This window comes from Mchenga conophoros, linkage group LG7, assembly GCF_057382185.1.
Source record: "Mchenga conophoros isolate Kocher_MC1m ecotype Shallow Benthic linkage group LG7, M_conophoros_male_GT1.1, whole genome shotgun sequence".
In the NCBI taxonomy this organism is placed as follows: Eukaryota; Metazoa; Chordata; class Actinopteri; order Cichliformes; family Cichlidae; genus Mchenga; species Mchenga conophoros.
Window position 1 is genome coordinate 61,535,782 of NC_140532.1, and position 25,217 is coordinate 61,560,998.

At 41.5% G+C, this 25,217-nt stretch overlaps 1 protein-coding gene across 2 annotated transcripts in view; it reads left to right on the forward strand.

Annotated features, from left to right (window-relative positions):
* Positions 1-1,508: 1,508 nt before the first annotated feature.
* vcanb (versican b) overlaps positions 1,509-25,217 on the forward strand; it is a 34,980-nt gene continuing 11,271 nt past the window's right edge. Inside the window, exons 1-11 of one of the 2 annotated variants that reach the window (XM_085280606.1) lie at positions 1,509-2,213; positions 3,451-3,528; positions 4,504-4,926; positions 7,429-7,603; positions 8,034-8,161; positions 8,579-8,875; positions 14,694-15,398; positions 18,874-19,007; positions 19,285-20,608; positions 21,771-21,884; positions 21,988-22,101. In XM_085280606.1, coding sequence (XP_085136732.1) covers positions 3,462-3,528; positions 4,504-4,926; positions 7,429-7,603; positions 8,034-8,161; positions 8,579-8,875; positions 14,694-15,398; positions 18,874-19,007; positions 19,285-20,608; positions 21,771-21,884; positions 21,988-22,101 — 3,481 coding nt within the window. In that variant the 5' untranslated portion in view covers positions 1,509-2,213; positions 3,451-3,461. The remainder of the gene's footprint in view (positions 2,214-3,450; positions 3,529-4,503; positions 4,927-7,428; positions 7,604-8,033; positions 8,162-8,578; positions 8,876-14,693; positions 15,399-18,873; positions 19,008-19,284; positions 20,609-21,770; positions 21,885-21,987; positions 22,102-25,217) is intronic. The other variant, XM_085280607.1, reaches the window with a different exon arrangement.

Below are 25,217 nucleotides of genomic sequence, written 5' to 3' on the forward strand. Positions count from 1 at the left end.
GTGTGTGACAGAATGCAGAAATCTAGCTTTTGAACATATTCCAACCCCCCAAAAAAGACAAATTATGGAAAATCTGCAACTGAATATTTCATTAATTTTGGTTGGTCTTCCTTGAGTTTGGCCTCATTGGCTCAGTGGGCATTATAACCTACAACTCTTGCACCAATTTTGAACATAACAATGAAGCTGAAAAAATGTAGTTGTTCACCAGCATCGCAATTCCATTACTTTTTATCATGGCTTACCTTGGTGTGGTTTGCAAAGTGCTTCAGAAAGATGAGGAAATCTGTTTCTTGCATCCATCCTGATTTATTTCCACTACCAGTACTTCCTACTGGTCCATCTCTGACACAGTGATCTGCATAATGTATGTGTGGGAACACAAACAGTGGAGGAATTGTGTTGCCAATGGCATTAACCGGATATACAAATGCGACCAGTGAACGTCTCTCTGCTGATGTCGTTGCCCCAACTTGTTTAATATAAGTTAAAGTAATAGTGTGGTAAGTTGTAACATCTGCATTATTGTTACAACTAACCCAGACTGTTGCTGTTACAACTGACCCAGACTCCTATAGCCATGAACTAGCTAACATTATAGCCAACGGCTAAAACATTAGCACTAAAGACCTACACAGAATATATCCCCATAGACATACAAATAACATAATTTAAGTTTGATGAGTTTAACTGCAAAGCGGATAATGCTATTAAACATTGAAATAAAGTAGAAAAACTTACTTTTTGGCATACAGATTACTTTTTTTCATGTTAAATTGTCTGTGTTTGACAAAATGTGCTGATTTTTCACATGTGACAGCAGAACTGAAGCCGGTTGTTCAGTGATGACGCGACGAATCCTACTTCCGGGTCTAAAGTAGTCTGCGTTTAATATGGCTTTTGTGTTGTTAACATGTTTAATGTTATGTATTTTCTTCTATTTGATCTCAAAAAGCTCCTAAAACAGTCAGTGATCCCTGTTGACCTCCCTCGGCTTTTATTACCGCTAATCATTTATTTAAGCTCAGTTTTTAAAACCTTAGGATGTAACTACAGCCCATCCCATGCAGCAGTATATGAATGACTAACCTCATATGTGGATGGATTATCTCAGTTGTTCTCCTGGCTGAAGTTTGGTCCTTTTACAGCATCCTGCCATGCGATTACATTTGTTCCTGACCACCGACAACACTCACGTTAACTTTTATCGAGTGGGAAAAAAAAGTTAGCTTGTTTATATTAAGCTAACATAGCTGTGTCGCTAGCGGTCACGTAGCACATCATTATATACCAGGTAGCTCAACTTCAGTAACCCTACAAACGTCACTGCTGTTTAGTTTTCTGTCTTCATTTATGCTGGAAGTGATAGCAGAGCTGTACGTTTTAATTTGTTTCCAAAACCCCGCAGTCAGGACATGCTATATTGTATTTAGATAGAAGCTAGCGAGCTAACTCCCTGCTAACTTCTAACTCCGTTAAATGTCATAAATTCTGTTTTCATGGATGCCTGGATCTTAAACTCAATTGTTACACCTGGTAGAGCAGAACGCTGATCATTTTATTAAAGATGAAAGACTTTAGACAGTTTTTCAACTCTCAGTAATGCCACAGTGATGTTTGATATATGGACCTGCAGCGGAGTTTAGACCCAGACACGGCTAGTGACGTCAGACTGAACAATCGGATTGGGCATGCACAGGATGAGTCACATCATTTGAAACTTAGCTCTGATTGGAGAAATTTGAAGTGTTACAACTGACCCACGTTACAACTATCCCCGGTCTCCCCTACTAAACAAATCACACTCGTTAAAGGAATATGAGGCAGTTAGGGTTCCAAAGCCATCCCGCCCAGGAGTCAGGTCTTTCTGCCAAAGAAAAGTCTCTCCCTTTCCTTCATTTCTCCAAATTCAGCCTATCTATACTTTGCTCTTTTTTGTCCCACTCAGATCTCCTTCCGCCCCCAAGTCCCTCCCCCGTTTTTACGTTACTTTAGGGATTGTGCGCTCCTCCTCTTCTTAATATCAAGATAATAACGCGTGCAGAGTGGATTTGAACTTCCAGCCAGACCAGTGAAGTGGGTGAGTACAGTGGTCTGAAAAATAAGCACGCTCACACTCCGCGGATCATTTGGAGTCTCCGGCAGTTTCATTTGGAAAAGTTTTAAGAAATCAACCCGAAACGAGCCAGCTGGACTTTGGATACACTTCCAAGGTTGTATTACATTATTATAATTATAATAATCATAATAATTATGATTATTATTATGTTTTCTCCGTGGCTCACCTGATGTTAACTAAGGGTAATATTTGTGTGGTTATTTAGCGATATTACTCTAATGTCAGTGTTTTATTCCCATATCAGGAGCTGCTTTTTAGGTGACGGGAATGTTCCCACACTAGTAGATCCAAGTGATTAGACACTCATTGATAAAATTGAGCCAGGGACCAATTACGTCCCCTCAACCAGCTGATTGATCACTTGATAAGCGGTATCACTGCAGCAGCCTCAGTGAAGCCCTGGAACAGCTTAGCACACACGTGGTTCCAGAAGCAGCGCTTTTCTCTTGTTTTTGAATTATTTTTTAATAATAATTATTATGCAAACTAGAGCTATGTAAAGCATTAAAGCAAAACCTAAATGTGATTCACCGACACGAAGTGTCCTAATAAGATTAAGAAAGGTTTCTCAGTTATTCATAATTACTCAGAGACAGTTAACTGTATTTATGAATTAATTTATTTTTATTTAACGTTGAAATAGAACAAATAGTACTTTATATAGTCCAGGCAATGTGAATTCCAGACATACATGTCCTAGTTCGTGCAATAATGGAAGAAAATTGGGAAAACATGTTATTCCATTATGTCTGTTCATTTATTTTAGTTAACAGTGATTCAAAACTGTAGGTTATATGAGCTACAATAAAACATTTGATTTTATTTCTATGAGATTAAGTGAGTAAAGAAAAATAAGATTTTAAAAGCCTAATTTTGTCCAAGTGAAACTGTACTATAGATTACTGAAATGCTGCATAAAAATCCACTTCACCTGGAAACACAGTCTAGTCTTTTTATTTACAGTCTAAGGCTACAGCGCAGCAGTATTTGTGCTCGTCTGCACCAACACTACTGGTTGATATTCCTGTACAAACTACTAATCTAATAATTAATGGCTTGATTGGTCAGTTGAGACTAATTGACTACAGTTTAGAGGGTATTACTAATTTTTAAAATCATTTTAGGTTATGCTACTAGGTACTACACTAGACTGCACTTTCTGTGGTTTGTGGTCACTGTGTCGCTTCTATGTTTTAAAAAAAAAGCTTATCTCATTCGAACATTATAACATATATTAACTAAAGTTAACTGTAGTCTTACAGTAGGCTAATATTTGGCATTTATTATAAGGTCCCACACTGACTGTCACTGCTTTTTTTTCTTTCTTGCAGATACTGTTGAGATGATTAAACACATCCTTATACTCCTGCTCTGTCTTGTGTGTCTGTGTTCACCCCGTCCTCAGCCAGGTAAGTTGAGTCTAGCAGGATATGATGATTTTGTAGCTGAATCCAAACTTTGTAACCCGCCCTGGTGCTTTCTCTCTGACGTAGCTGTAATTACGTGCCAGATTTGCAGATCCAAGACTGACAAAGTGGAAAATTATTATACTCTCAACACAACACAAATTCACTCTGCATACACACGTAACCAGCATTCCCTGGTTAAGTGTGTATGCAGTCACACATACACACACACACACACACTCTTTCACTTGTTTTTTTTTTTTTTCCATTTTCTTCTTGCAGCTGAACGCTCCCACACTTTCTCAGAGCAGGTATTAGTGCAATACTTCTGCAGATTCCACGGTTGTTTATGCAGGTTAAAGATATATTTCCATATAGAATTTCAATTCTCCAAATGGATTTATAGTTGAACTCCACAGAAACTGGTTTCCTGCTTTGAACCAAACCCTGCTCAGGTGTAGCTGGTCACTACTCTTGCTTTGAGATTGATCTGCAGCTATGTGTATATTGAGATCAATACAGCCATTAGGCCATGGGCATAGACTTCTGGGTATGACACATGGGCCTGAGGGGTCTGGTACTTAGCTATTGGCAGCAGATCCTACTTTTCCTGATTCTATTTTGGGTCCTGAGAGCTAAGGAGTGGGTCGCTGTGGATCAGTGTTTCATTGGATGGGAAGTGACATTGATTCACTGCATTGGGCCTCTGCCTTGTATTTTTGGAGCCAGACATGATCATATTTAGACAGGGTGGAGTACTAAGTTATCAGCTAATGTCAGCAAGCTGAGTTAGCTAGCCTCACACAAAGACGCGGTGTAACACACAGACAGAAATAGCAAAACTAGTAAAATACTGGAATTGCACTCATGAAAAGTGGAGTCTAGACTTCTTAGTTAGGTTGTACGTCCATTAAAATGCAGCAAAAAGCATTGCTTTTATTCATTTTAGACTCAAACTGGTTCCTGTTTTCCTTCCAGCACCTCCAGAGATGGCAGTGAAGATGGAGGAGAAATTGGCTGTAGCTGGCTCTCTAGCAGACACAGTGGTGCTACCGTGTTACTTCTCCATAACGCAAGCTTATCCCAGCAGCTCCGCACAAGCTCTGACGCACACCCCTACACCTGCGCAAACTCACAGCCAGAGCTCTGATGACTACGGCAGGATCAAGTGGACGAAGCTAGATGGGCAGGAGGAGAAAGTGGTGCTGGTGGCCCAGGGACTGGGAGTAAAGTTGGGGCATAGCTTTGAGAGCAGGGTGTCAGTGCTCAGCTACCCACAGTGGTTTGGAGATGCTTCTCTGGTGATAGGGAAGCTCAGGGCCAGCGATGCTGGGTTATACCGCTGCGAGGTGATGCATGGGCTAGAGTCCACTCAGGTCACAGTCATCCTCACTGTCAGAGGTGAGTAAAACATACAGGAACACTAGCAACTCACCATTTTATAGTCAGGTTAGGAGTCTGTATGCAAGTCTACAAACTTCATTGTCTGTATCCAGATGTGCCCAGCTGGCAGAGACTTCAAAGTTGAAGGTGTCGCCAAAAGTATTGACTGAAATGTGTACACGTGCCATTTTCTTTAAAGTGCCCTTCCTCTCTGGTCATTGTAATGGTCTGTTTTCTAATCCATCTGCTGAAAGAGGAAAGATTCTCTGAGATGACCTAAAAACTTTTAGGCAACTAGTCCAAAGCTAACTGTGTCCAGCAAACACTTTACTCCAGTGTGATGTGGAAACCTAAAGTCTGCTTTACACAAACACTCGCACCAGTCCCAAAAAGCTGATTCTGTTCATCGTAGCGTTTTCAGTGGGAGAAATGTTTCGGTATCATCCAAGTGACTTCTTCAGTCTCAGCTGACTGCAAGTTTCCCAACCTCATAAACAGTACATTTGCACAGTGACTGAAACTAGCACCACTGGCAAACAATGGGCTGGGAGGTCTCACATCATTCTTTCACTCATTCAGGAGACATCTTGTGTCTTGTTGTGTGTGCTACAAAGATATTACCACTATTTTAAGCTGTGTGCTGTATTGTGAGGAGAGAGTGTTTTAAAAAAAAACAACATATGCTGGAGATCCAGATCTGCATTATTTGCAGCCTAGGAGAGTGGCCAGCATTCATTTTTAAAAAGTTTAATTCTGATTTTTTAAAATTCTCAAAACACAACCTTTCAATTTTAGACAAAACTTTATTTAACACAGGCATCACTAAAGTCAAAGCATGGTGGACAAAGAAATTCACAGGACTGGGAGCCACTGCGATAGAGGGAGAGGTGTGTTATTTCACAAGCTCAGGTAGAAGGTGTGTATGATTGCAATGGTGAGTGAAAGGAGAAGGGTAAGAGGGCGAAGCAAGGCTACAGAGAGGGGTGGTTCACTGGGTGAGTGGGTGAGTGATAAACGAGCAGATGTCCGACGTCCTCTTTTCCACAGCGGGGGTAACTTGCAGCAAGCCGGAGGGCAGGCAAGTGAGATTTCAGGCTTACTCCAGGAAAACTAGAGGTAAGACCAGTGGCAGCTGGTAGGTAGCAAGTGGGCGAGGAGGACCAGCATCAGAGGGAATTTGGTTCTTAGTGGAGATGAGTGAATGCTGATCCAAGGATGCAAAACTGGAAACACAGAGCAATGTTACACAGGGAAATGAGTATGCTAACGGAACATGGAGACATAAGGAAAGGTGGACCTGGGAACTAGAAACAAAGCCTCAGGAGCAGAATGGAAAATATGCCAGAATACCAAAACACACCAGATCTTGACAGTACCCCAAGAGTCACCTCCAGGCACTGATCAGACACAGACCTGCAAAGACACTCGTAGAAGAAAGAGATTAAAGAATGGTCAAGGATGAATGCCCGCAGGACCCAGGAATGCTCCTACGGGCAGTACCCCTCCCAGTCCAACATGAACTGATTGCGCTGGCCTTGCTGACAAACGTTAACGAGCCAGCAAAAATCATAGGCTGGGTGGCTGTCGATGAGCCGGGTGGGTAGTGGGGGAGGATCGCATAGAGGGCACAGTTGACTGGAATACACCGGTTTGAGTCGAGACACATGAAAGGTGAGATGACTGCGCAGTGATGGGGGCAACTTGAGTTTGACAGTCATGGGACTAATTACAGAGTCTATTTCATATGGACCCATAAAACGAGAAGCTATTTTTTGGGTTAATGATTTTAATGGTAAATCTTTAGTTGGAAGCCATACTGACTGGGTAAGTAACTGGGTGCAAGGGAGCAATGACAATCAGTGTACTTTTTGTTGTGGTTTTAAGCAGAGTCCCCCTGGTTTGAGTCCAGACCTGCTGACTCAGTTGGAGGTAATGTAAAAGTAATGCTGCTCATCACCCTGAACACACCATCCCCACTGTGAAACATGGTGATGGCAGCATCATGCTGTGGGGATGCTTTTCTTCAGCAGGGACAGAGAAGCTGGTCAGAGTTAATGGGAAAATGGAAGGAGCTACATACAGGACAATCCTGAAAGAAAACCTGTTGGAGGCTGGGAAGGAGATTAACCTTCCAGCAAGACGATTATCCTAAACATACAGCAATAGCTACAATTGAATTGATTAGATCAAAGAATATTCATGTGTCAGAACGGCCCGGTCAAAGTCCAGACTTAAATCCCATTGAGCATCTATGGCAAGACTTGAAAATTGCTGTTCACAGATACTCTCCATCCAATCTGGCTGATTGGCTATTGATTTTGTTTTGATTTTAAGTTTGATTTCCTGATATGTAGATTTGTTTTTCAAGCATGAACTGAAACCTTGACTTTTGGATATTCATAATTTTGGTCATATATTTCGTCTCGAGGACCTTCAATAATGGATCTAAAATTATGTTGATTTAATAAAACGCTATTGAAGGCATCCATATATTCCTGATTGTTGATAACCCTTCTGCAGGTGTGGTGTTCCACTACAGAGCTAACAGCAGCCGCTACAGTCTGAACTATTCTGAGGCTGTGGAAGCGTGCCACTCTGTAGACGCATCCATCGCTACACCTGAGCAGCTGACGGCTGCTTTTGAAGATGGCCTCGACCAGTGTGATGCGGGCTGGCTTGCAGACCAGTCAGTTAGGTATGTTCCTACATTTCTTTAAACAAATAATCTCAAGTTTAATGTCCCTCGTAATTTCATGATAAATTAGCAGATAAAATAACCGAAATTCAAAAGTTGAAGTGCCATTTTGAATCTCAGCGAGCCCAAATGTGATGGTAAATCAAGTGCGGTAGGCCAACTCTGCCACACCAACCCTCTGTATTTCCTCCTTCATTACATCCATGGATCTTCTCTGAGACTCTGCACTTAAGTCACATTTTCGTCGTGTGCAGTTCACTGTGTTGGTGCACAGAGGCAAAACTACAAAAACTGTTATTGTACACGTACTTAGGGACCCAACTATAGAACATGAAAACCGAATAAACAAATAAATGTGACCTCTTTAAATATCAGATCATTTCTTGCTCTGCTTTTAAAAATATTGTCATTATTATTGTTCATTTTTCAGATATCCAGTCACAGTGACCCGTCCAGGCTGCGAAGGTAATCTAAAGAATCGGCCAGGTGTGAGAACCTACGGCATCCGTGACCCCATGGAGAAATATGATGTGTACTGTTACGTAGACAAACTACACGGTAAATACACATGCAAGACACATACATACTGAAATACAGAATTATAGAGGCAGTGGTTAGCTTAGCTTAGCATTAAGTGTTTAGCAGAACACTTTTCTGAAGTTAAAATTTCAACCTTGTAGCTCCTCCACTAGTTTCTGCTAGTCTGCTGCGGCTCTATACCAGGGGTGGGGAACTCCAGGCCTCAGGGGCCGGTGTCCTGCAGGTTTTAGATGTGTTCTTGAAACAACAAAGCTGATTTAAATGGCTAAATTACCTCCTCAACATGTCTTGAGGTTCTCCAGAGGCCTGGTAATGATAATAATCATTTGATTCAGGTGTGTTGATCCAGGGTGACAAATGTAATTCATTTAAAACATCAAGTAAAAAGACTGTGGTTAGCTGTAAACTGACTTTGTGTATCTGCTCTGTCTGTAGGCGAGGTATTCTATCCTACTTCCATCAGCAGTAAGCTCACCTGGCAGCAAGCAAGGGAAGAGTGCGAGAAGCATGATGCCGTGCTGGCATCGCCCGGTCATCTGTTTGCAGCCTGGAGGGGGGGGCTAAACCGCTGCGACTTTGGCTGGCTATCTGACGGCAGTGTCCGTTACCCCATCACCGTCCCCAGGCCTCAGTGTGGAGGAGGCCAGTTGGGGGTCCGCACACTTTACAAGTATGAAAACCAGACTGGTTACCCAGACCCCACTGACAGGCACGGGGCTTTCTGCTTCAAGGGTAAGACAGAAACACACATTGATCCAAACTGGACAGTAATTTACTCTGCTCATTTTCTTATTTGCATGAACTTAGTCTTGCAACAGAGTGGTCTCATATCTATTAAGTGTTTATCCCGTTATCTAGTTTCAAAGGGTGAAAAAGGCTGCGTAATAAACAGTTTTAAAAAGCATGTCAGTTTCGGCAGCTTCTTTCATTTAAGCCACATACATCGAGCTGGTTTCACAGGACAGGAGTCTGTCTCTGTTATTTAAGGGTTATTTTACCTTATATAAATATTAAGCACATTGACATGTCTGTGCTTGTGATTTGGCGCTATATCAATAAAATCAAATTGAATTGAATCGAATAGTTGAAGTCTCTGCATCCTAGTTGGCTTTTGAAACTCCAAAAACCACAAGCTTTAATTACAGATACAGTCCCACTCAGGACCTTTGCAGGTCACAGAGCAGTGTTTCACAAGACACCGAGCATGTATGTGCAAATTGTTTGGTCATATTTTAATGAGGAATTCTGCTTAGAGCAGTTGTGTCTTTAGATGCATTGTGTAACCTGGTTAAGAAAATTAATATTACAGATAAAAAATTAAGACAAATTACAAAGTGTATGGAATCCAGGTCCATGCTGCACTGTTGAGCTTGCAATACTTGCCCTCCTCCAAACATCCACAACACTTTGACAAGAAAAGTCTAATTTGGTCAATAAACACTGAGGTGTCACAATCTGCAACCACTTAAAAGCCGAGTAAAAAGAAGTTACAAAGAACAAACCCAACCAAGAGAAGAATGATCTCTTAGTAGCCATGTTAATGGTGGGCCATGTTTTTTACGAGGGGAAAAACCCAGCACGTGCACTCTAACACAGATAGAACGGAAACAGGACAAGTCCCTAATGTTTCACAGCTGCGACCCTGCCCAAACTCAGACAGACAGACGGAGGAGGAGATGTAAAAGAGAGGGATTTCTCCCATAAGTGACATCATTGTATAAAAAGCACAAAACTTTAACAGTGAGCCCAGCTCAGTCTGCAGTGTGAAGCTGCAGCATCAAGTATGAGGCACTAAACATAATTTCACTCACTTGCCTTTCTGAACATGAAACCTGTGTAATGTGCTTTACCAAGACTTAAGTATAGTGGCAGGACTGCAAGAGAAAGTAAATGTACAGTGACGGACAGACCCCAGCCAGATGGTTGAAGCTCGCTAAATACATGACATCATATCTGGGAAGGACTTAACATGCAGCCAGGGTCTCCTTCACTGTGCAAAAAGACAGACTCAACCACAGTTAAAGCACAAGTCTGCAGGCAATTCACACCTTTAGCAAGCTCTTTGATAGAAGCAGTAATCAAAAAATGCAGTTTAACAAGTATTCCTTCAATAAAAGTCACAATAAAGGTACAGACGTATAACAGCTTTTACTTAGTAAAAGTAGTGCAGAAACATTTGATTCAATTCAGTTCAATTTTATTTCTATAGTGCCAAATCACAGCATCGGTTGCCTCAGCATCTGCTCTGTGACTGCTTCACCTGTTCTGTTACAGACTTTCTGAGGACTTGTGTAACCCAGTGAAGTCTAACTGAATGGAGCATGACCGTAACATCATTTTCAGTTTTGTTTTAGGTTGTCAGAAAGGTATTTTCTCTAGATTATAGAGGATAATAGTGGTGTTGTACCTGCAGTATAAAGCATCATATAAGAATCAGTCCATTTACCATTATGTTGAAAAGTCTTCCTTATATGTCTCTCTAGATCTAAAATTATGGCTATAGTGCTAAAGAGAAACAGGAAAAAAGCACACTCACAAAACCCACCCAACCAAACACCCTCCTGCACATTCACACATGGAGGGGACTATGTTACATCCAGTTTATTAAAGCATTATGTATGTGACGCTCAAACCCCCCACTCACTCCCAGGACACTAACCATTTGAACTCAGCACTTAGACACATACAAAGGAATGCATTGTATGTTCAGGAGCCCTAATTGTTAGTTTTTCATGTGGTATATGCTCCATGATAACAAGGCATTAATCTTCCCTTTGTGAGGATTTATTCATGCACAGCTCTCTGAAGGTCCACTACATCATTTCTATCAGGTTGAGGTCTGGAGCACTGATTCTTTGCTTTTTCAGTTATTCTGTTGTAGATAAGCTGCTGTGTTTGGGATTATTGTCCTGTTGATGACCTAGTTTCACCAAGGCTTTAGCTGTCAGACAGATGGCTTAACATTTGACTGTAGAACTGTCACGGTCCTGGGTCGGTGACCCAGTGTTTTGGTTTTTGTCTGATTATTGATCTTTGTTTTTATCTGGAGTTTGACTGCTAGTGTGATGGTTTCTGTTTTGTATTTCTAGTTCTTAGGTTTTGGTCCCCTGTGTAGTTTCAAGTCCCTGCCCTTGAGCCAGTTGTATTTCCTGTTTTACTTTGAAGGTCCATGTCTCAGGTCATGTATTCTGCTTTGCTCCCCTCCCCCATTGTCTTGTCTAATTAGGTTCAGCTGTGTCTCACTCCTGTGTGCCATCTCCTTGTTACCTTGTGTGAATATTTAGTGGCATTTTAGGTCAGGGATAGCTCAGTAGGTAGAGTGATGGCCCCATGATCGGAAGGTCGGGGGTTCGATTCCACTGAACGGTGACCCTGAGCAAGGTACCGTCCCTACACACCGCTGCCCACTGCTTCACAGAGTGAATGGGTTAAATACAGAGAGGAATTTCCCCTTGGGGATAAATAAAGTATACGTTATTATTATTAGTGTGTGGTTACCTCTCTTCTTTGTTGGAGCATCTGTGTATCATTCTGTGTATTATGCCTGTTAGTCATCTTGTTCATCTTCCCCACTGTCTCTCCAGCTAAGTTTCCATGTTTCAGGTTATTTAGTTTTATGTTTCTAGCTTCATGTTTAGCTGTCCCCAGTTTAGGTTTTTATAGTGGTTTTGAGGTAATTCTTACAGCCACAATAAAGGCTCATTCTCAGTTTGAAACACTCCCCTTCATCATTGTCTGCACCTGGGTCCACACCTCTTATCTCCACGCTGTTTGTGAGACAAACCGTGACAAGAAAGCAGTCTTCTCTGCTAAGATGACTGGCAAAAGTCTTCTGTGTTTTCCACTTATGAATAATCGTTCAAACTGTACAATGATGGACTTGGAAAGGTTTGGATATAGCCTTACATTATAACCCTTCCTAGACTGATTGATTACTGATGTACAATTGATAATGTGATAATGTGCAAACTGCCAAACCATCAGTATTTATAGAGGTGTTCACACTTACTGATGATCAGATAATCAAGTGAATTTGGTTAGCAGCTTAAGTCCCGTGGAAACACAGAATTTTACATAGTTTTTCACACACTTTCTGTATTTTGCCTCAGTTGATACGGTGTAATAAGTCATGTTTTTGTTCTTTATCTGAGGTTGTATTTAACCAATTTTAAGATAATTTTTATTATGTCTTGAGGGTGTGCTATTTTTTCTGGGGACTGAAACAGCTTCATTCTTGACAGGTGACTTAATGTTTCCAAAATCAGCAATCAATCTGCTGCATTTCCTTTTATAGCTTGCTGTGTGCTAGCTGCCGTCTGACAGCTTCCCAGACTCCTGTTTCTTTATTTAATGACTCATTGGTTTTGCTGATTTCATTCTGTGAACATTTTTCACTCAGTATAAATGTTGCTTGCTTGGCTAAATGGTTTTTAACGCACTCATAGTTTTCCACATTTTCCCACTGCCGGTGCTGTGTCTTATTTTCCAAAGCAGACGGGTTTATTTTCTACCTAATCATTCTTTACATTACAGGGAGTGCAGAATTATTAGGCAAGTTGTATTTTTGAGGAATAATTTTATTATTGAACAACAACCATGTTCTCAATGAACCCAAAAAACTCATTAATATCAAAGCTGAATGTTTTTGGAAGTAGTTTTTAGTTTGTTTTTAGTTTTAGCTATTTTAGGGGGATATCTGTGTGTGCAGGTGACTATTACTGTGCATAATTATTAGGCAACTTAACAAAAAACAAATATATACCCATTTCAATTATTTCTTTTTACCAGTGAAACCAATATAACATCTCCACATTCACAAATATACATTTCTGACATTCAAAAACAAAACAAAAACAAATCAGCGACCAATATAGCCACCTTTCTTTGCAAGGACACTCAAAAGCCTGCCATCCATGGATTCTGTCAGTGTTTTGATCTGTTCACCATCAACATTGCGTGCAGCAGCAACCACAGCCTCCCAGACACTGTTCAGAGAGGTGTACTGTTTTCCCTCCTTGTAAATCTCACATTTGATGATGGACCACAGGTTCTCAATGGGGTTCAGATCAGGTGAACAAGGAGGCCATGTCATTAGTTTTTCTTCTTTTATACCCTTTCTTGCCAGCCACGCTGTGGAGTACTTGGACGCGTGTGATGGAGCATTGTCCTGCATGAAAATCATGTTTTTCTTGAAGGATGCAGACTTCTTCCTGTACCACTGCTTGAAGAAGGTGTCTTCCAGAAACTGGCAGTAGGACTGGGAGTTGAGCTTGACTCCATCCTCAACCCGAAAAGGCCCCACAAGCTCATCTTTGATGATACCAGCCCAAACCAGTACTCCACCTCCACCTTGCTGGCGTCTGAGTCGGACTGGAGCTCTCTGCCCTTTACCAATCCAGCCACGGGCCCATCCATCTGGCCCATCAAGACTCACTCTCATTTCATCAGTCCATAAAACCTTAGAAAAATCAGTCTTGAGATATTTCTTGGCCCAGTCTTGAAGTTTCAGCTTGTGTGTCTTGTTCAGTGGTGGTCGTCTTTCAGCCTTTCTTACCTTGGCCATGTCTCTGAGTATTGCACACCTTGTGCTTTTGGGCACTCCAGTGATGTTGCAGCTCTGAAATATGGCCAAACTGGTGGCAAGTGGCATCTTGGCAGCTGCACGCTTGACTTTTCTCAGTTCATGGGCAGTTATTTTGCGCCTTGGTTTTTCCACACGCTTCTTGCGACCCTGTTGACTATTTTGAATGAAACGCTTGATTGTTCGATGATCACGCTTCAGAAGCTTTGCAATTTTGAGACTGCTGCATCCCTCTGCAAGATATCTCACTATTTTTGACTTTTCTGAGCCTGTCAAGTCCTTCTTTTGACCCATTTTGCCAAAGGAAAGGAAGTTGCCTAATAATTATGCACACCTGATACAGGGTGTTGATGTCATTAGACCACACCCCTTCTCATTACAGAGATGCACATCACCTAATATGCTTAATTGGTAGTAGGCTTTGGAGCCTATAAAGCTTGGAGTAAGACAACATGCATGAAGAGGATGATGTGGACAAAATACTCATTTGCCTAATAATTCTGCACTCCCTGTATATGCCAGCTTTACAATAGGATTTTCGCAAATACTCATTTGTAACTCACTGCTACGTTGATCACTAACACTTCTTCCTTCCTAGCATTTGTTTCTGAATGACTGACAATAACATGGACAAATGGAAAAGAAAGAAAGGAGGAAATGAGAATGATTGCACTGACAGCACTGGTGTTGTTAGGCCCTTGCAGTGGTTCAAACCAGTAGGGAGCGCCTCTTGCTGCCACCACATTTGATATAAAGAAAGACTTGTGAATATGGCTAGTTTTAGTGAAAATGTTGCTTCCTTACATTAGTATTATGTGTTTTGCAATTATTTTTTTTGTAGTGACTAAGAAAAAATTATGCCTTTTTCATTAACAGAGTTGCAGTTGGGCAGCACTTCTTAACTGCCGAGCTCTTTGTAGGACCCACTTCTAAATTCTTGTCTTGCTCCTGTGTTCCCCTCTTTTACAGTTAGACTGGAAGAGCCAACAACTACGAGTTCCCTGATGACTCCAATTGTGTACAAACCTGACATCCCTACATATAGTCCCCATGCTACAATAGCTTCACACGTTGAAAGAGCTGAAATCCAAGGAAAAGGACCAGAACCTGTTGGACATTCACCCACAGACAGCCCACTTACTTCTACACACACCACAGCCTCAGCAACTCTTACTACCACTTCACAAGAGCTTGTATCAGGAGATATCTTGCAGCTGCCTCCATTACCCACCTCCCGCACTCAGCCTCCACGTCTGGACATCTCCCAATTAGATCAGGCAGGACCGGGCGGGGGTGAGACCAGTGGCAGAGGGGAAGAAAGCAGCAGCCAGGGCAACTCTGGTGGGTCTGAGGTAGGAGCAACAGTAACCCCGGAGATCACATCAAGGCCTAGTAAACTTCAGGACATCAGTGCACGGGTTGAAACGTCATCAGTTGAAGACGCCGCTGCACACCCAGTTCCATCAGAGATCCTTACACCAAAGCCAGACATTGCAGCTGGGACTACTGAAGTGGAGGAACAACCTGCAGTTGTTTTCAAAGAGGATTACACCATTAGAGCTCAAACGATATTTGACCATGAGAAGTCTCTGGACATTCCTGAGACGACATCAGCAAAACCTCCTATCCATCTCATCATTGTCGATGTGCAAAGCACCAATGGGTCAGAATCAGGTGAGCTGGGTGGGGTGTTAAATAAGTCATGTAGTAATTTAAGTCATACTGTTAGGCCCTGGAAAGCATTAAGAGAAATGGCATATAGATGCCAGTACTGTGTTGAAAATTTGGTTGGAAGTACTGGCAAAAATAATAAGTACATGTTAGCATGTCATGTAAGCATCGTTCTCTAGAAAGAAGGAGAAGTATGATGACAAAAACACACATATGTCCATGCCAAAACATGTCTTTTTTTCTTGGCGTGATTTAAATAATAATCTATCCCACGACAGAACATATTAACTGGAAGCCAGCAGGCATTTAAAGCCCCCAGTATGGGGGCTGTAGAGGTAGACCTCCAGAGTGGGAAAATTTCACCATTGGCAATAAAAAGATTATTATCTAACATGTGGTGCAATGTGCCCTCCTGAATCTTGTAAAAGGCTTTGGCTGAGAACATTTATCTTGGGAATTACTTTATGTTTGTTATGTTGTGCTGTCAAGGACTGAAGAACAGCTGATTTTGTTGTCTCAGTGGAGCCACATACACCACAGCCTTGAACTTGTCTAAATACTAGTCTAAAGAGGTTTATGTATAAACATAAGTGTTAACACAGCTTTAAAATGATTGAGAAATCTTGAATGTAAGCACACTGATTTGCAGCACTGTGATAACAGTGCAGATAATTCAATTCAATGGTATTTATACAGCGTCAAATCACAACATTAATTGCCTCAAGGCTTTATGTCGTAAGGTAGACCCTAAAATAATACATACAGGGAAAAAACCCAGAACAACAGAACCAGGCTCAGGGAGGGGCGGCCATCTGTCACGACCAATTGGGGTGAAATGCGATAACAGCACCTTGCAAGTGGCTCTCCTGTCTACTGCATGTTATACCGAGGCAGCATCCATTGCAGCAGTGAAATAACACTGGAACAAACTGTAGACTGACCCGATTCTATCAACAATTTGTAGTAAGAACTTCATGTGTAAAATGGCAAAGGACACAGCTCATGGTGTGCAACCTTTTTTTTATATGCTCACACATTTCACACAAAACATGCTGTATTTGTAGAGCCAGATGTGGAAATGAAGTCAGTCATTGCTGTGCAGCCAGTTTGTAGTTAAACACACTGTAAACACACCACAGCACTGGAAAAAACAGGATGGGTTCGGCAAAAGACAAACACTGTATATCAACAGTCTTTCTGAACACTTTCTTTTCTTTTCACTCACACGCAAAGAGACAGTGGAGGTCTGATGGAGTGATTAGTCTGCTGGCTTTAGACATGCCTACAGAGTTTGGTCTTCAACTTTCCCATCAGGATTTCTGCACAAAGAGTTGCCAATAAACCACAAATACTGGACTGTAATAATCTTTTCTCCAGGGAACAGTTTGAGTTGCTAAAATTAACAAGTTCTCAAACAATCCCTATATTCTACACTTCATTTTCTCTTAATTCGTTTGAATTAGCACCATTACCACCAATGTTTGATTACATTAAACAGGCTAACCAAGAACTGGCAGACAGTCATGTTATTTCCCCCCCTTCTGATTAGGCTGGATATGGCCACAGTAGGTCCTGTGTTGTGTCTTTAATCTAGGTTCTCTGGAGAGAAGAGAAATTTCTCCGTTCGAATTACAACCATATCAAAAGTACATATTTATAATTAAAAAATTAAAATCACTTGCTGACAAATGTGAGATGTAGGGCGTGATTTGCAGTGAATGCAGTGGGGTTTACAGCAGTAAAACAAAGACAATGTATTTTCACCAGCTTGCTCAGATCTTTGTTTTGGCATATTTTGTGCCTGGAAATGGTTAATAGCACTTGACAAGAGAGAGGCCCTGTCTGCCCAGAGCCTAATAATCATTGATTCAGATTACAGTGCATATGTGTTTGCTACCCTTAGCCAAGTGGTACCATCTTCCAGAAGTTGTGTTTGTTATTAAAATGATGAAGGCCTGTTCTGTTACATGTGTAATATACCATCACATGAGGCTCTCAGTTCATATCCTCAGGAAATTAGGAAAGTTGAACCATTGAGTGTTACAATGAAGAATGACTTCTTCATGTGGTGTCAAGTTCAGAGTGACACAGAGGTTGACATGGACCAATTAACTAGTCACTTAACAGTAACAGCATGCTTCTTGGTCAACTGTTTTTTTCTGTTGAAGTTTTGTACATATTTAGACAATTTAAGGTCTGTAAGTTCTCTGTTATGACTCTGTATACATTTGCATACTCTGCTTCCCCTCTGTATAGCTTCCATGTGTACCACTAGGTCTTAATGAAGAGACACAAGCATGCATTGTTTGAGAGAAGCTGCTGGCACAGACTGACCTTAATTATAGGAAACTCAGACTTTTAACTGTTAACCATCCAAATATGCTCTTCGGCTCATTTTAACAAATGTCAGAAATGCGCTACTGTGGGTTTTTGCCAGAGCTGTAAGATCTTAGATCCTTCACTGAAGTTGCAGTACCACAATGCAAAAGCTCTGCTTTCAAATGCTTTACTGATGTTAAGGTGAAGAAACGTCATCAGGAATATTAAAAAATTAAAAATATAAAAACTTCTGCAGGTTTACGATGAAAAGATCACCATAGCTAGTGTGTCTTCGAAGTGAAGCCTTTAAGCTTGGATTCTGATGGCAAACCAAGATTTCCGAATGTATTGTAGTCTGTGGTGAAGCCACCCTGGCTGGATTTTGTGAATGTAGTACAAACTCTTCTGATGAGTCTATGGTCTCGATCACATTGATTTTTAAAGCTTAGTAAGCAAGATATGCTTTAAAACTGGCTACCTTGATTCTAACTATAACTGCATGTCTGTCAGTATCACAGTCAAATCTGACCCTTGGTCTTGAGTTTTAAAAGTTTAAGGCAGCAAAAATGTCTAGCTTGAGGCATTATAACAGAACTTAACATAACAACATATGATGTTGTGGTGGATACATCCATCTTTTTTTCTGCTGTCTCTGATTCCCTCGCTCAAGAGCACACTTAACTACGACGAAACCACCAGAATGTCACCTGTTGTTCGGGATCACTGACTGATCTTTAGCCAGTGTGAGTGGGGCTTTAGCAATCAGTTTCACATAAACTGCCAGCAACCTGTCTAGGAACATGTGTTTTTCCTCTCAACTGCTGGTTGCTAGTTCATGACTGACCCGTCTCTAGACCTGTGTTTCTGAGGCCTTCATTATACATGACTTTATGCTACAATACCATGATGATCTAGTTTAATTATAATAAGCAAAACTTTTCTACCAGGCTGCAAACCATTTTAAATTTGCTCTAAAGTTAGTCATTTTAACATAGAGGCTGTATGGTGATTTATTTGATTTTTCCCAAGAGGCTGTGGCCTGGTACTGACATTGCACTTTAAGTAAGGAATAAAATCATAACACTTGTTGCTTGTTTTTCTTTTCTTTTTTTGTTTTTTGCCTTGATGTGTTATATGGCTGCTTATCATCTGCCTCTAGTGAAACGTCTCGTGGACCTCCTGAAGCAGCCTGTGACCAGTAAAGGTATCCAGGGCAGCGGGGAGATCACTTCCCTTGAGGTGCCTCCGATTGATATGGCACAAATAGTCAGCTTTGTCAATGGAAAACATGAGGTACTTTCTATACACTGATATGTCTACTAAATAATTCTAGTTTAATCCTCCAATATACATATATATGTATGTCTGTGTTTGTGTGTTCTCCCATTTTTTTCTATCACTACTAGTAAACACAGCTGTGTCTTCAGCAAACTAATTCATTCAAATCATTCAACCAGACGCCCTCTCCGTGAATGTGTAAAATAGTCTAATCTGGTCTGAGTCAAGCTACTGGCTCTTTGTCATTCTTTCTCATTTGTTAAAAATAGCCAATTTGTTTCAATCCATCCAGGTAACACCTGAACCACAGCAGCCAGAGGAGGCCAGAGGAGATCAGTTTGAGACGGCCACTCCTGGAAATGTGAATGAGACAGAAGTAGAGGAGGAAGAAGACATCAGCACGACTCCCTTTACCTTCGAAACTGGAACCGGGGAGATATTTCCACAGGAAACCACGGACAAGAGCATTTATCTTCAAGCTGTATACCCAGATGATGTTGCAGTCTCAGGCCTGGATGCAGACACAGTTTCTTATGTTTTTACAGATGCCATGAGAGTCAACACTCAAGAACCACATGAAACAGCAGTCTCAACCACATACACTCCCCCTGTCTCTACAATATCAACTCCAGTCCTGCTTGGTGTTTCCAAGGATGTTGCTCATGTTGCCTTAACTGATGAGGACATGGAAGGCTCTGCAAGCAACTCCACAGATGATGAGGTTGGCAGTATGCAGGAGGGCTCTACAGATGGTGCTATACCCACCCTGGCTACCGGACACCAGTTGGATGCGAGGACTGATGAGACAGAAATCGGAGGAACAGAGGTTGTGACTTTTATCCCAGACACAAAGTCACAGGAAACCACTGAGCAGGCCCAGACTGGGGACTTTGAAGGGTCTTCCTCTGGAGAAGATGAGGCTTCAGGTCAAGATGTATACCCGTCAGACACACCCAGTCTTAGCACCATGCTTAGCACTATGATTTCAAATGACCTTTATACCCAACAGCCTTCACCTGCAGTACCTACAGAAATCGCAGATGTGCTTGGAGTTTCATCAGGTGATGTTGCAGTTACAGACCCAGACTCTGGTGCAGACCAGCTGTCTGATGAGGAGGGAGCTTCTGGGGAACTTTTCAGAGAAGTCGCTATTACTGTTTCACCAGCCATGGCAGCTGTGACCTTCACCAATGTAAAGAGCACAACTGCAGAAATGAGCAAACTTAAACCCTTTACCCATCCCTCCTTTGAAAATAAGAGCCATCCAGCTGTCGCTACTGAGTCTCCGTCTGCCTCCTCTGACATCCACGCTCAGTTTTACAGAGAACATGCTGACCTGTCCACCATGGAGAACATAGACCAGACCACACTCTCCACTACTTCACCCTTTTATACTTCTGAGCAAAAAAGCTATTCTGTCCCCCAGCGGGCTCTAATCCCTGACCCGGCTGCCACTGCTGTAGCAGAGGATAAGTTTGTAGACAATGATAAAGACATCACCCCCTTTTTTGTGGAGTCCCAACCTCAGATGCCTGAACAGACAGTGGCCACAGTTCAACCTGAGACCAGCTCGGACACAACTTATTCAGTCATGACCAGCACTATAAACATTACAGGTACATGAACTCTGTTGTTGTTGGTTTGGTTCATAGCTGCTTCAGTTGTTTTAAACAGCACAGCAGCTTGGTTTCGTTCCCCTGCTTAACATTTTTGCCAGTTTTGGCAGCAGCTATAATGTTTGAGCTGAGCCCTCTCTCAGCCTTCTGCCGTAGTTAAAAGGGATAGAACATGCTTTTTCAATGGTAATACCCACTTGTGCTATCAAAAGTCTGTAATACACTTTTAAAGTTCCCAAATACAAGGTTTTCCCTTTGCACATCAAGTATTAAATAGACAGCTTAATAGCTGCTCACAAAAAATTATTACATAGTTTCCACCTTCATAACAACTCACCCATTGTTAACACACCCTCATGGATTTGTAAAACTTTAGGGGCATGATGATTTCAGTCAGATGTGAGGTAGCTAGCAGGTGTCTGGTAGGCCTGACCTAGCAGTTTTAATGAAATTATACGACAAATAATGTACTGTCAGATCCGTGAGCTGACCTTACTGTCCTTAGCTGACATGTTAGTCCACCTGCTTGTTCAAATGCGGTTACTTCATGGCTTCACAAAACGAACATTTTGGCATTGTGTGATGTTTTTCAAACCAGAAGTGACCAAATCCAGCTTAAAAATGCAGAGTCTTGAACCCAAGACATTCAATTTAGTTTTATTTATCCATTTATTCTCTTGTGCTTACCTTTTTCAGGGTGGCTGCAGCTTATCCCAGCTCTCTTAGGGCAAGAGGCAGGGTACACACTGGACAGGTCGCCAGTCTGTCGCAGGGCTAAGCAGCATTTAGCATTTAGCTTCCAGGTTTGCCTATGTGATTTGTAGCAACAGTGTATTTAAGTTGTCCCTTGTTGGCCTCGCTTTTCTAGAAGATGGAGAGGTTCTACAAATATATGCATTAAAAATTCACAGCAGGATAAAAGCCTGTCCTGTTTGCAATTGAAGGTTCCTTGTAAACATTTGTGCAGATGTTGAATTTTCTGATATATTTTAATATGAGCAGGTCAGCCCACCAACAAACCGAGTGTCTATTACCACAAATGTGGACAGCCCTGCTGTGCCAATAAGGAGTTGCAAAGCCTTTCTGAACTGCAGTACGTTTCACCGCTCTTAATGATGTTGATGATTTTAATCGTTTTCCATTCTCATTGTCTCCTTGGCAGATCTCCTGCCATGCTCAACCAATGTGTGTCAGAACGGAGGCTCGTGCTACAAGAAAGGACCACAAAATGTCTGCATCTGTGCACCTGGATACACCGGGTGGCACTGTGAAACAGGTACAGAGAGCCTCAGAGCCAGGTGTGCTCTTTTAACAAGCCATCCTGACCCTTCCTGACAGGTGGATGTATAATAATGCTGGTCTGTGTTGCATGTCTGAAGATATTGATGAGTGCCAGTCTAACCCGTGTCTGAATGGAGCCACTTGCCTGGATGGGATCAACTCCTTCACCTGTCTCTGCCTCCCGAGCTACAAAGGAGAGTTCTGTGAACAAGGTCAGGAAACAGAATTAATAAGCAACTGTGTCAAAATCATTCATCTATGGAAGTCAGTTCTCAGATATATTCTTTTCAAGTAAGTCTGAACTTACTGCAGAGTTTGGGTCTTTGGGCCATCATTCAGCTTTGGGCGTTGGCTCTTCAACAGATGAGTTCCAGCCGTAGGACTAATATTTCTGCCGTTACTCAGCAGATAATCAAAACTCAGGCACACAAGAGGACTCCGAGGATTAATATTTTCCAAACAAGGAAACAGTTCTCAGCAGCAACAGTTTTTTTTTCTGCTGCTCTGAGCAAAATGTTTGGTTTCAGAATGAGGCCCCATAGTTTTTCTTTTGTATCATGTAGTCATGATAAGAAGCCATTTAACTAAATTCCGCTTTTATTTGCTTGCTTAAATTATTTTACTCAGTCTATTAATGGTTTGGAGTCATACATTATACACTACTTAATGTATTCATATGCAGTCATTGTAGAATAGAAGTACAACAACTGGATCTGTCAATTCTGAGGTTTCACAGTATATATCAGGATATTTAAAAAGTTATTTGGTCCTTAGCAAGTCTTGAAATGAGTTAAATACAACCACAGATGAACAAGAACAAATTACATATTATGTGCTATTATTTATTTAACAAAAATGTAGCGGAGGTGTAGTGTGGTGTGCCACTCCACTCGCTAGTTCAGTGACACTGGGACCTGGAGAAGGGTGTGTGCCAAGCAGAAGATGCTCCACTCAGTGACTGCAAGGTGCTCAAATCATCATCGCTCCACCACTGTGCTGACAGTTGGTCTGAGGTGTTTAGGCTGTTTGGTTTACTCCAAACATGCTGCTCTTATTATGGTCAAACATCTCCATTTTGGTTTTGTTGTTCAAATTTAGCTCTGCAAAGCTAAGCCATGCCAACATCTTCTTTTTGGAGAGAAGCGGCTTTCTTCCAAACATCCTTTGCGCTTAATATTGTGGTACCTACACTCCTGAGGAAATTTGCATTTTGTTCTGCTTATCCAAGTCAGCATTGTTGGGGTCTTGTGGAAAAAATAGAGACATTGGTGCTATAAGAATTCCCAGTTTGCAGGGCATATCTATTTGAATGATGAATACAGTGTGTAAAGCTAAATGTAGACACTCAGACATAAATTATGGACTGTTTACTGCTTATTTTTCCTTCCTAGTATATGCAAGAGTTCAAAAATCAGGGACACAGCTGTCCTCTTGCAGCTTTTTGCCAATGGAAAGAATGAGGGAAGAAAGATAATTGCCCTCTATTTTTCCAGAAAGCTTTTGCAGCTGCGTGTGGAATTGAATCAATACTGACAATACTGCTTCAGTTTTTTCAGGCTGGGCTTAATATCCTGGGTGATGCTGAGTGATGCTATGTTTCATACTCAACTGACCACTCTGCTAATTTCAAACTGGCAGACAGAGAGCTGTGGCTTATAGTGCTGCATTCATTAGAGACCTCACCTTTCATTCCAGGTAGCTGCACAGAGGCAGGATTAAAATGAGGTCAGTTGATGATGGCTACTACCTTAAAAGACTCGACAGATACTGTCCATCATGACTTTACTGGCATGTATAATTCTGGTGCCACTGATACAAAACAGCCATTGTTTGTATGGTCAGACAAAGCAAAGGGCTGATTATGTGACTTGTATATGAAGTTGAATGTGTGTTATACATGAGCTCTTTGTGTGTGTCTCTGTGTGCTTGACCTGCAGACAACTGGATGTTTGTGAGACTTAATGAAGTCCAACTGTGTGTTGCTGAGCTCATTCAGTGAGGGGCTTTCACTCCCCAGCTGGACCTCAGCTCTCTCTGTGCCTCTCTTTCTCTCTCACCGTCTCTGGCCAGAGCACAGAAATAAAATTCAGAGCTGTTGTGTTGCTGTTAGCTTCACCGTTACAACAGCATGTTTCCAAAACAACATGTAACTTCATCAACAAATGAAAATCTGATTCCAGATTATGAAGTGTACTAGAAGGCAGTGATAGGCAACCAGGGAAATGTAGTATAGCTACTTTTAGACAGAAGTTCGATTAGCTACACATTAACACCTAAGGAGTGGGTAAAATGTGGTTACGAAGCAGCAAAGTCTAAACATTTTCTTGAATATGCCACATGAAGTTTGAAAAAAGGCACTTATTCATAGTAAGAGATATTGTGTCTTACAGTCTGTTTAGTAGAAACCGCATACTAATGCTGGTTGAAGCTTCCCTTTGCTCTCAGACAGCTTCAGCTCTTTATTGTCATGATCCTAGTTTTGGTTGTTATAGTTTTGATTGCTAGGTTTTCATTTGTTATCTAGCCTTACATTTTCCCTCCTCCTGTCATATTGTGTCTAGTTTCCGGTAGTCGTATCCCTCTTTGAAATCAGTCCTGTCTCAATGCTCAATTTGTCTGTTTCTCGGTTATGCCTCCGTGTGTAGTCCATGTCTGTTATGTATTTTAAGTTCTATCCCTTGTTCGGTGTCTCCATAGTCTCGCCTCCGTCTCCATGTTTATTCGCTTCTTTCCCAGTGGTGCCTCTGTCTCTTGCTCCCTCTGTTCCTTGTATTTAGTCAGTCTGCATCTCAGTGTGTTTCTCATACTTCCTGTTTTACTTTGATAGTCTTCTGTCCTGTTTGCAGCATGTTCTGTTTTCGTTCCCCGTCTCGTTAGTTAGACTATGTTCAGCTCGATCCCCACCTGTGGTCTGTTCCCTTGTTTGCCTCTGCTCATTGTCATGATCTCTCTCAGTTTTGTGTGTTCTGCCACTATGTTTGTTTAGTTTATACGGTTTTTATTTTCATCGTCAAATTAGTGCTGCTGTCCTGCTGTATCAGAACCTGTGTAGTATCAGGTCCATAGACCATACTGTATAAACACTGATTTGCACCTGTGGTCTTTCTAATGGTGATGTCTGCAAGAGCAAAAAGGTTGGTTCTGTCACGATCCTGGGTCTCTGACCCAGCGTTTTCAGTTTACGTTTTGAGTTCTTAAGTTATTCCTTTATTATGTTGAGTAATTGGATTATCTTTTGGTTGCCTTTAGTTTATTTATGTTTCACTTAGGTCTTCGGTGTTAGTCTGTCATGTTTCTTGTCTTCTTGTCCTTGTTGTGAAGTTGTATT